This window comes from Petromyzon marinus, chromosome 11 (assembly GCF_048934315.1).
Source record: "Petromyzon marinus isolate PM22_M1 ecotype Great Lakes invasive population chromosome 11, UKy_Petmar_22M1.pri1.0, whole genome shotgun sequence".
In the NCBI taxonomy this organism is placed as follows: Eukaryota; Metazoa; Chordata; class Hyperoartia; order Petromyzontiformes; family Petromyzontidae; genus Petromyzon; species Petromyzon marinus.
In genome coordinates this window covers 11,780,838-11,793,301 of record NC_133677.1, presented here as the reverse complement: position 1 = coordinate 11,793,301, position 12,464 = coordinate 11,780,838, and the positions used below count along the sequence as shown (strand labels likewise).

The 12,464-nt window shown below is 47.8% G+C and overlaps 1 protein-coding gene across 2 annotated transcripts in view; it reads left to right on the top strand.

Moving 5' to 3' along the window:
- The window catches only part of LOC116941212 (drebrin-like protein), a 120,303-nt gene that overhangs the window by 87,425 nt on the left and 20,414 nt on the right, over positions 1–12,464 (top strand). For both annotated transcript variants that reach the window (XM_032952024.2, XM_032952023.2), the window contains exons 9-11: positions 299–373; positions 2,170–2,278; positions 4,627–4,719. In XM_032952024.2, the coding sequence (XP_032807915.2) occupies positions 299–373; positions 2,170–2,278; positions 4,627–4,719 (277 nt within the window). The remainder of the gene's footprint in view (positions 1–298; positions 374–2,169; positions 2,279–4,626; positions 4,720–12,464) is intronic.

Sequence of the window (12,464 nt, the reverse complement as noted above, 5' to 3'; positions counted from 1 at the left end):
CTCAGCGCTACTAACCACGTGACCCGAGTTTGATTCCCCACTCATGACCAACAACAGTGATGATTAAACCAGTCCTCGACCCCGTCTAGGTCGACCCGGCCTCAAACGAGTACCTCGTGCGGTGTGTAAACATCGCCAATAGGGAGACAAAGGCGGCCGGGCGTAGTGCTGGCCACCCACCCCCTCTCGTGTGCCGTGCCGGCCTTCATAGGTGCTGCTCGCTATAACAGAGCTTGTGCCCCACCAGTCTGTTTAGGCTTCACGGGGGATCTTTGTCTTTGTTGTGTCTCCCTGGCAGGAGCAAGAAGAGAACGATTATCAGCAGCGGATGCGCCGCGGCTACAAGAAGAGCGAATCGGTGGAGAAAGCAGCCGTGAGTGGTGGTTGCGCCCGTTTGTATTTTCAAATTGAGCCAGGAAGGACGTTTACCCAGCTGACTTTGGACTTGAAAGTGAGAAGATCACGTGCAGTAGCAGGGGGTGCCTAGCCGCCTCGGAGTAAAGTGCCTCGCGCACACTGGCAGGGTTCTACAGCGATACAAGCCCGCTGCTCCTAACACGGTTACCTGCTGGCTTGACCAGCTGGATGTGACATTGAGAGAGACTTACCCCAATCTCTACCCCAACCCCTCTCACTACCCCAGAACGGACCGTAACAACGTATAACGACACAATGCCCCGATCCACAAATACGAAGGAGACATCGCAGCGATGCACTCCAGCTGCCCCTGACGCCGTTATATGCTGGCGCGACACACCTGCACGTGACATTGTCAGTTGGTGCCCTGCACCTACGTCAGCCGTACAAAAGGAGAAGACTGGCAGTAAGAAGCACACAAGGTTGTGCTGATGATTCCTAACAAAGAGCAAAACCCGGTGTGCGACATATCAGTGATTGTTACTACATTGCTGCCACGTAGGGTTATGGCCTTCCATCCCGGTTGTGTAAAGCCATTGGATTGTCACGTAGGTAAAATAAAAGAAAACAAATCACGACGTTTCGGAGGCAACACAAGCTTCCGTCTTCAGGTGGAATAGTCTTAACACAGATTTTCTGCTGTGACTGTTCCACGTGACGACGGAAGCTTGTGTTGCCTCCGAAACGTCGTGATTTAATTGTTTTATTTTATTTTACCTACGTGACTTTACCGAATAAAACCAAAGAGTACCATTGGATTATACTTACAATGCCGCTTTGCGACACTAATCCCACGGGCCTTATGCCCGTATGATACCTTCGGCATATAATGCAATTGAGATGTTAAAATTCAGAACGTGAAGTGAAGGATATCGGTCACACGTGTTACTCACCTGGCCAGGTAGCACCAAGGTACAGAGCACTCCGGGTGAAGTCGGGGCACGGATTGTGAGTTCATATCTCGGTCAGGGGCAAGCTCAGCCTACCGCCGTCTCTCTGGAGTCACTAAAAATGGAGTGATTCCTCCGGTCTGAATAAAGGTTGCGATCCTGAAAATGAACATCACTTTAATGGGGAGTCAATCGTGGGCACTGTAATGAAGAGACACGGCCCACAGTAGAAATGTGGAATTTGCACCCACAGGGTCAGGACAGTCAATTGGACATGATTGTCTAACTGGGCTTCTGTGAGCACAGAGACCCTCTGGATTCCATTTGAACAGAATGCAAGCGCGGTGTGCTGATGGTTCGCGCACTTTGCGTGAACTCCAGAGGTCGCTGCGCGGATCTCCCCGAGTGGCGGTTGAAGCGATGCCCAAGATTCTTAAATCCCCCCCCCGCCTCCGTTCACCCAGCAGTGCACATGGGCACGCAACACTCGATCAGCAGGTCAAGTGTGGTGGAGTAAAGTGTGGGTTCTCCCGATTTTTTTCCACGATGTCTGGCCAGCGTAGACGAGTAGGCCAAATAGCCTCTAGAAAGGCTCTCTATATAGCTACCTCCAGCCGTGGTTAGCGCAAGCTTGACGGAGTGAATGTTGCAGGATGTGTGATACAACAAAAGGTGTCTTATCGCGCAGCTGAAATTTGTCCGCAGAAATGCCGATGGGTGATGAAGTGTTTAATTGCACCCGCGTGGGCGACGTTTGCACTGGGAGAATGTGAGAGACACCGGCCTCCAGGAGGGCAAGCTTGCGTGGCTAACGGTCGATTTACTTCCATTGTTTTCGTTTTCCTGCACCGCTCTCCGTTAGGAAGCAGCCACGGTCATCCAGCAGAGGTCGCTGAACCCGCGCGAGATCTTCAAGCAGAAGGAGCGTGCGATGTCGTACGACCACACCACGCCGACCCCCTACTCCCCCGGTCAGTGCCGGGGCCCCCTCACCCACGCGGGGGAAATCTGAGCTGCTCCAGGTGGCAGAGAGCACCCACGAATGTTTCAGCGCCTCTTTACCGAACGCAAAGGAACGGCGGGCGAAGCGGGCTCATACGCTGGTGCCCTGAATGCCTTGGGTCTGTACGTGTGTCGGCTGTATGTATGTCGCGCTGTGGGTGGTGTATGCAGTGGAAGGAGGAAGGTGTGATGGGTTTGGCCTGTGTACGTATGTGTGTTGAACTTCTTTCACACCGTACGTAGCCAAACGTGCTAATCGGATGTGCGGGGGAAGGACAACAAACTCGACACAAAAAGCAGTTCTAAAGAATTGAATTTTCGGCCGCAGAAGCGCATCTGAAGGCGTGCGATGTGGTGAGCGTCTTCGTTCGATGGCCAGCAGCCAAAAGCCGCCGCCGCTGCTGCTGCTGCTGCTGCGAGGATGACCGGAGATTTGCGTTCACGTTTCAGAAAACGTGAGACTTCGTTATCGTAAAAATTTATATTTTTCTTCTTTGGTTCTTTCGGTAAAGTCACGTAGAATGAGAATAAAATAATAAATTAATAAAATAAAATAACACAATAGAATTCTCAGGACGTTTCGGCCACAACACAAGTGGCCTTCTTCGGGTGAAAGGAACAGACCTGTCGGGACGACAGAGCTTCAATGAACGTTGTTAAGATTCGTAGCGTCTTTTAAGCTGGTTTAGAGAAGTGAGGCACCTTGACAAAGGGGTTTACATATCAAACAGGAGAATTTAGCATTGAAATAGCTGAGTGATTAGCTTGTGAAATAGCTTTTGATTTAAAGCTTTCGTGACTGCAGTAATTCATATTCTTAGCTCTTTCGGTAAAGTCACGTTGTGTGATGACGACCGTTTGTATTATGGTCGAAACATCGTGATAATTTTTATTGTTTTATATATTTTATTATTTTATTGTTTCCCTTCAACGTGACTTTACCGAAAGAGCTAAGAATAGAAATAGCTGTTAAAGTCAAAGCTTACACATCCACAGAGGCACCTAGTACAAATCAAACAGGATAATTTAGCATTGAAATAGCTGAGTGATTAGCTTGTGACTGGTCACAGAAATGGCTATGTTAAAGTCGTGACTGCAAGGATGAATCCTTGCAGTCACGAAAGCTTTAAATCGAAATTTATATTTTCTCTTCATATTAAGCAGGGAAATTTGTCTTCCTTATTCTGATAGCATTTAGTCCGGTAGAGTGCTTGCTCCATGGTGTTTGAAGTTTATTACTTATTTGTTGTGATGCGCCCTGGGTAAGTGTAATCTATATACTGCCTGAAAATGCTGTTCAATCGTTTGCATGATTGTGTGTATCTTTAGGGAGGGCTGGAGTGACATTGGTGGATGTTTGTGCGCCTGAGCGAGGCATTTGTGTCTGTGTGTGTGGAATTGTTGTGCTCACACTGTGCTACCAACCAGATGGCCTAAGTTTAATGGCCAGTAGCAAATTCAACAGACAGGATTGTAACCCTGTCTGACCTTCAATAGGTTGACTCGGCTTTCAGTTGGTATCTGGTATTGCGTGTACGCATCACGACTTGAGAGACAAAGGCGGCCCCGGTATGATCCTGGTTAAAACCACCCCCTTAATAGGTGTTCGCTAACAGCACGGTTGGCTACATACGGTGCGAAAGAAGTTCAACATACGTACATACAAAAGTCGAGAAGGCTAAACAGGGGGATCTTTACAAAACCAATTCCAACAATGCATGTGAATGGCGAGAAACTCCTCTGACAGATAGGGAAGTGCCAACTGAAAATAAAATAAGAGCAATAATTAATTAAAAGTTAATTTTACAGACGGCGAAAGACATGATTGTGACAATTGCACCTGGCTCTCTTATCGTGCCGTGAATGTCTCGTGGCATCATCAAACTCAGCGTGCAATGCACACAGACTTGTTTTAGATCATCACACTCAAACGAGTCAATACCGGGCATGTATGGGGATCTGTCTGTATGTTGTGTTTGTGTGCGTGTAGTGGTTAGTGCACTATGCTACGAACCTAGCTACCTGAATTCTATTCCCTCTCAAAGCCAACCATCAGTAACGGATATCTGTACCGGTCCTGTGCCTCCCTTATGTCGAACAACGGTAGCCGGGCGTGTTTATTATCACACAGCCCCAGCGTTTGCTTTGCAGGCCTTCACAAGTGCTTGCTATGTACGTATGTATGTTTAACTTATTTCGCACTGTACGTAGCCAACCGTGCTAATCGGAGGTGCACACAGCACTTGCCCCGCTCGGCACTTGCCCAAACATTCTGTGTGGCTATACGGGTGATCTTTGTGTGTGCGTGCGTGCGCAGGGAAACTGAAGAGCCCGTTCCTGCGGAAGGAGGGCAGCCTGCCAGCCTGGGAGTGCAGCGCGCCACGCGGCTCGGGCAAAGTCTCTCCTACAGGTACTCACAGCTGCCCTCTCCAGCAAAGACAAGCGCAGCGCTCTTGCACCTGGTGGCCGGCGAGTGCAGTACGTTGCGCCGATGATGAAGAGATGTTATCTCCCTCGCCTGGTATGCAGGAGGTCGTGGGTTAAATCCCGACCCCAACACCTGTATTTTGGGAGTTTGCATGTCTCTCTCTCCACGCGGTCGCGTGGATTTTTCCCTGGGACCTCCGGTTCTTCCGTCCACATTTAGAAATCAACATCACGCATTTAAATAATTTGGCTGCTACAAAATTTCCACGTGATAAGCCGCTTCATTTAGTGGCGATTACAGCAAAGTGTGGCCTAATGTCCATCTGCTCCATCTGTACAGCGGTGAAGTATGTCTCCCCTCACGCGCGCGAGTTTTCTCCGGGGTGCTCTGGCTTTCTCCCACACGCATACACACTCATTCGTCATGGGCTGACAACATCTGAATGTATACACACCTCGGCGTTGTTGCGAATCGCGCAGCGTTCGTTCCAGCACTGCATTGGCAAAGGGTTTGCAGTCGTTAATATGTTTTATGGAAAATTAAGTACGATAGCGTGCCCCATTCCCTCCGTTCGAGACGTAGAGGCATCCGTTCTCGTAGCTCCCTACGAAGAGCAGGGGTGCCACTTCGCACTTGTGGACAGTCTTGAGCGAAACACCGCGGGGCGACTTTTTGGTGGATGTCTGTGCGATAAACCTATCTTATCACAGCCGTACGTTGGCGCTTCCTTCGGTACTTTCGTCGAGGGGTGCTTTGTTTGTAAAGGCTGCCTTTCTCTTCGTGTGCAAAAATTGTCAGAGGGGATGTTCATAGTCTCCTCGCTCCTCCTCTCATCCGTCGGTCACCAGTTTTGTGAACCCCGGCCTGACGGAAGGGACGGGCGCACGCGCGCGTCCCGCGATGCATTTTGAAAAGTGCAACGTTTTAATTTCGAGAGGTGGCTTTTGTGTGCGCGCGTAGCGTGTGATTGCATCACGGCGGAACCGCGTGGCAGTTGGTGCAATAACAAAAAAAAGTCCCAGTTCTGACACTCGCTGGACAGGGGGGGGGTTGGATGCGGGACAGTCCCTGGGAGTGAAGGGGAACGCATTTACTGACGTGTCACTCGAGTTTTCTTTTTGCGACCTAAATATTTCAACTGCAGAAACGGTCTCTGGTCTGCGGGAATCGAAAAACTGCACTCGCTTACTGGTTTCTTTGTGCGTTGGTTGCAAATAATTGGAAAATTTGTGGCTCTTGGCCATGATAGACGTCTACAGAAAGCGACTCTCGTTGCCTACGACAAAGTTGCTATGGAATATGTGGGCATCTGCTGCGAAGAGAGCAGACGGCACGCTTTAATCATTCCCTGCATTCGCGGTCGGGCAGTTGAGGGAACACAACCATCGATCTCGTGCCAAATTTTGACATATTTTTCCAAATATGTCCAAATTTGAAAAAGAAATATCTTAAATAAAATGTGTTTCATTGGTTAAAACCACGTTGCAACATTGGCCACGACTGCCAAACGATGCTCCTCTGTGAAACACAAGGCCTTGCGTTGTAAAGAATGATGCAGATATACCGAACGTACTGGTGATTTTAATTTGACGGTGGGAATCCCGCAACACGTCCACCGTGAAATCCATGCAGCCGCTCGCCGCGCGGTAAAGCGTACGGCAGTGACGGTTGCTGCGCGGCGTTGGCGTGGGCGTTGGCGATGGAAGTGGCGTGCGGTGTTTTCGCGGGTTGCCGGCCAATCTTATTTGCCACCACACCCGCCCGTGGGCACAGCCCTCGCGTTTGTCGAGCGCCCGCGGTTAGCCGATCCGCCGATCGCGGAGTCAAAGGGAACCCGTTTAGTGAAGGCTGCTCGTAATCTGGGCAGCGCCCGCCCCGCCACCACGCCCTCGGGGGAGCCAGCGGTGTAATCGAGGAGGGTTGCCCTCTCCACGCGAGGGCGGCGCGGCGCCAACGCACAGACGGCGCGGTGTTCCGGCAGAGGCGGGCGTCTGCTGTGGAGGAAGAAACGTTGCCAGATTGGAGATTGTTTTTTGGCAGACGTGGGTCAAAAACCCCCGTGTTCGTGAGACGCCGCCCGCCCCCGAAATGCGTCGTCCGTCTGTGTGGCGTGCGTGGCTGCGACCGCTTTGGCTCTCGCGCCTTGGCGCTCATTGATTCGTCTCGCGCTACGTAGGTGGAACAGCTGTGCTCGCCTGCAAATGTTCGCTCTCCTTAATTGCGGATTGCTTGAGGCGTAGTACACTAGGGGAACCGTGCCTTTTGTTGTTTCGCAGCAAGTCTGTGGAGCGCTATTCCCTTCAATATTTGGAACTCTAAATTCCGTTGGTTCTTTTTAATCAAACCGAAAAACTTTTTTGTATTCAATGGCTCGTGTCTCTGATTGAATGGGCTTTATGGAGATTGTGACGTATTTTGAGCAGTAGCTTGTTTTTTTTTGTTTTGTTGTATTGTGATTGGGTTTTTACTGGTGTGTAAGTGTTCTATTTTTTATAAGAGTTTGTTGTTTTACCTCTGATGTACAGCACTTTGAGAATACCAATTTACAAGGCGCTTTATAAAACTGGGTTCATTATTATCGAGGTCGTCATTTCACATAATGACAATGGATGATTGTGTCCCCTTTATCCCATTGTGCTCAGGAGCCTGAGGCTGCACTGAGAGTGTGACATTTCCACCATTGGCCCAGCATGGTCAGTATAGATGAGAACTGCTCGAGTATGATCTGGCTTGTGATTAGTGACATGTTAAAAATTAGTTTTTTGAAGACGTCCCTCGGTGACTCCGGCTGTTCGGTAATTCACGCTAAGTTAATGGTGAGGGGTTTAGGTTGCACACTTTTATGGGAAATACCCAGAATGCTGTCAAAACCTCCTCACGTGTACAGTCGAAGGTAAAGGGGCAGTTCTGCAATTGCCTGCTCATGCCAATGCCGACGACAGGGCTTCCACAAGAGGGAGCTCTAGAGAGCGCCTCCAGATGGTGTTTTGGCCTATTCTTCCACGCTTTGGAAGAGTTAGGCGTACATACGCTTTAACCCCCACCGCACAATCAACTAACTGCAGTGTACATGTTGTTTAGCAAATAGAGGTGGGAAGCGGAGAGAGAGAGAGACATGCAACACTCCAAATATACAGCAGCAGGCGTCAGGGTTGGGATCAAACCCACGACCTCCTGCATACCAGGCGAGGGAGTTCACATCTCGTCACTGCGGCGCCCCATACAACGCTGTACCAATCGGTGTTTCATTAGCTAGCAGTGAATTTGACCTGTGACGACTTGCAGATGTTTCCCGGCAGACAAACAGAATCCTGCATCGGTCAAACGGTTCTTAACATTTTTTTCTGGGCATTTCCCAGCTCTCTCCAACACAAACATACGTTTAGTGTCTGGCAATTAAGCGAGAGGCTTTTGTTTAGTCTCGCGCCAACTCACTCGGTCCAAATGAATCGTTGTTGTCTACCAGGCCGTTGCTAGATTTGCTGGCGCACACGAACACAGGCACCTGTCCTCGATTGACCCACATTGTGACGTTTCACGTTTGTAACCTTGGGATTCGTGCAATCCGGTGCGTTTTTTTAATTCCACGAATTGCTTTCACAAAAACAAACGTCGAACACTGCGTGCCGTAAACCGTAATTGCCCCACGTATGGTTAAAATAAGAGATTGTTTATTCACCGGCCTTGTCACGTTTCCGGGACACGTCATTGCACTTGCAAATCCGCAGCATCAACGTTTGCACAAACAGGGCGCGTGACAGTCGGCCAACGGGTTCCCACGTTCTAAGATTCACTGGCAGATACATTTTGCCTGCAGACTATTCAACTTGCACTTACAATACATGGCACCTCTTAAATGTCTATATTCAGTATTCATCATCATCATCATCAGGCCATGATCAATCCACTGCTGGATGAAGGCCTCCCCAAGCCGACAGCAACCGCGGCCGCCACACTTGTGATCCTGCGATGCAACGATCCCGCTAGAAACCCGGACACGGACCGATCTCATCGCTCCAACTCCCCGGTGGACGTCGCCTCGTACACGTTCTATTGCCGAGCTTCGGTGTTAGGCAACGGGATGTGAACGTGGCCTGGATATGTTGTTGGTCGCTTTGCTCACCGCCGACGGCTACTCGCGAGGGATTTGTAAGTTTGGTTCTGGCGTTCGCACAGTTGACACACCCCTGCAGGGAGTCGCCAAAGCACGTGTTTGGTGTTGACGAATCTGCAGGGATTTATGTACCTCGGTTAACAGTGACATCGGTTAATGGTTTTTCAGTGAACGTTTCGCCTCCCGTAGGACCCCATGGTTTCGACTAACGTTCAATTTTAGATTAAGATTATATGCATGTGGGGCTGAGCCATGCCCTCAGCCAATCGGTGATGCCCATCCATGAGCGTTTAGACTTCGACTGTCTTTGTTCACATTTTGTTTTCTATATTGGCAGTGGAAACAGCTCTCTTGGAGACTCAGTAATTTTTTTTATAACATGTAATTCCTCTATTCGATTAACAGTTATTTCAGTTAACAGTAATTTTCGTGGAACGGATTAATAACGTTAACCGAGGGACTACTCTACTCGTGCAATTTGTACGTCCCCGCTTTTATTTATTTATTTTGAAACGACTCTCTTAACTTTTCTCAAGATTGCACACTTTCTGTTTTGAAAATTATTAATGTGCTAGCCCCTGCCTATCCTTTCCCTTCTGATTTCAGTTTACTCCTCTCCCTGGAGGGTTCCTCCGTTCATCTTTTCTAGGTTCTGCTCTCCGTCCAAAAAAATACAACTTAAAACTATCGGTGGAGGAGCTTTCTGGAATACATTCAGCACTCCACATCCGATAGATCAACACCATAATGTTATTATTCACATCTGAACCAAAGTTCTTTTGATTCATCCCGGCATACGCTGAAAAATATGTAACCACTTTTTGGACATTTGACCGATTGGTCTAAACGAGTTGTAACTTTTTGGCCGCTCCATCACTGCCCCGTTTGAGATGGTTTCCTGCCCTGGTTGGAATGTTGGGATTGTGGACTGCGATGTGGTGTAGTCGTAGGCCACCTCATGGACTCATTTATTTGTTGTGATAACTTGCTTTTGTTGTTTGGGCTTTTTGTTTTGGGCGACATTCCTTAATTGTGTTTATTTTCCTTGCTAGTAGGGGTAGGGTTTTCATTTGCTCTGGTAGTGACTGTATCATGGATTTGGTCCTCATATTTAACTAGCTTTACTTCCCGGCTTCGCCCGAGACTTGGATTCTTCTTCTTTGGTTCTTTCGGTAAAGTCACGTAGAATGAGAATAAAATAATAAATTGATAAAATAAAATAACACAATAATATTCTCACGACGTTTCGGCCACAACACAAGCGGCCTTCATCAGGTGAAGGGACGAGACTGTCTGGAGGACGAGACTGTCTGGAGGACAGTCTCGTCCCTTCACCTGATGAAGGCTGCTTGTGTTGTGGCCGAAATGTCTTGAGAATATTATTGTGTTATTTTATTTTATCAATTTATTATTTTATTCTCATTCTACGTGACCTTACCAAAAGAACCAAAGAAGATGAATCCTTGCAGTCACGAAAGCTTCAAATTGAAACTTGGATTCTTGTCTTGGATTAATACACGGCCTACACGGAGGGTGGAGGGGGGATGCGTGACGTCAGCAGGCACACTGCGTGACGCTGTGACATCACAGATGTAACGTCACCGCTCACTTGCCGTGCAAAATATATAAATTATTGCGCCCCCCCCCCCCAAAATACAAAAGTCTACTTTTATACTTTTTGCATTGTGTACAGTCTGGAAGCTACCCACATGCCAAATTTCAAGTTTGTTGCACGTTGGGAAGTATGCTAAATATTTCGAACAGACACACATATTCACACATTTCCCTTTTATATATTTTAATAACTTACAGCGTTATGGGATGCTTTTGGCATGAATGACTCTATAAATTAAAGTTATTAGTATTTTTCTTACTCATGTATTCTTCATTTATTTTTGTTGTTGTAACTTGCTGAGCCACCCCTTCTGGAAAACTGTGAAAAAGAGCATTGTAGCTCATCAGATTTCTTCTCCAGGATAAATAAAGATTCTGATTCTGGATGTCATCAGTCTTGTAATGCGCCACAATTTAAATAGGACTTTGTGGCCCAGTGTCTCGTATACTGACTCCTTAAGCCAGTTGTGGGAATTCCACGTTCTGAGCAAGGGTCACTCGTCTCATTAGATGACTCACATCGAGTTCCCACAAAGTGCGGAATAATCATGAACGTTGTTGTGGTTGCTTGCCTATAAACACCTCCGATTAGCATGATTGGCTACGTACTGTGTGTAAGAAATTCACCATACGTACATGCAAGCATCTGGCAGTTGGCCAACATTGGTTCAAGTCAAGTCAGACTCTGCCGATGAGACATTATGTTTAAATGATTCCAGGGTTGTGCTTGTGTTGAAGCAATGCTGCTGAAACTGTTTTATGTGGAGGGACAGACATGTGAAGGAGGCGCTTTAGTCTGCATGTTTATTTTCCACATAGTGGTCATTTTTAACCATGGTGAGATGATGATGGGGTGAGTCTAGCCCTCCGATGTGTGGGTGTAATCGGCAGTTTCTCTTGAGAAGACAAATACCACAAGCGGAAATAGTGAATAAGTGTTCAAAGCAGACCTTGGGTATATATGGCTGTGTAAAAGTACACCGTGTACAAAAATGGAATAAAAATAAAATCTAGTTTCAGCTCGATGTTTTACTTTTGATTACCTTTGTTTGCTTTTTCCTTTTGCCTTTGTCGCGTTCAAGCTTACTGTTTCTCTCAAGGTCGGTGGCGGGCGTTGCAAATGAGCAAAGTCTGTGGAAGTGACACATTCTTGAAAGGTCACGAAGGATTTGACAAGCTTGCTGATTTATCCCGATTTCCAAGCTTGCTGGCAGCCAGGATCTGATAGCGACGGTCGCACATCAAGGGACGGCAGCAAAGGAACACGTGGCCTGGTGGCGGATGCGTGGCAGGAACGGTAGTGTTTTTTTTGTTCAGCAATATTTGCGGATTTCCTGCTTGGCCGTATCCAATTTGACCACCTCAAAGCAAATAAACTGACCGGCACGACAGGCACGCACCAGACGCGGAATTTACAGCCACAAAAATGCCGACTCGTTAACTTGGGCAGAGCAGCTGTGCACGTTTCATTTAAAATAGCGCGATTTTGCTACGAATGCAGTTTAACATTTATAACGATTGGCAGGTTTGGCAGCCAATTAGCACCTCCAATGAGCAGAGTTTGGCTACGTATGGCGCAAAATAAGTTCTGCATGCATACATTATCATAACGACGTGACGGCCTTTTCGAGATGAACCTCTTTTTCAAGGGTAACCTGGACTAAAATACGAGGCAAATGCAGTGCATGTAGCAGGTAAGGGAGCAGTCCTGCAATTGCCTGCTCATGCCACTGCTGGCAGAAGGGGCCTATACTTCAGCATTGTTCGGTGTTTTGTGGAGTGTAACGTTTCACACGTGTGCTTTCACGACCAATATCCACAATAGAGGTTTTTGGGTTAGATCGTGTAAATATATAAATGTGTTGTTAAACCCGCCACCACCCAACACAGCCAATTAGTAAGATTTGTCACGTGAACAAAATGTGGCAATTCGTTACTAGTACAGCACACCGGCGTGTTGGATTAATGGTGAAACATCGTACTCGAATTGTAAATGTTG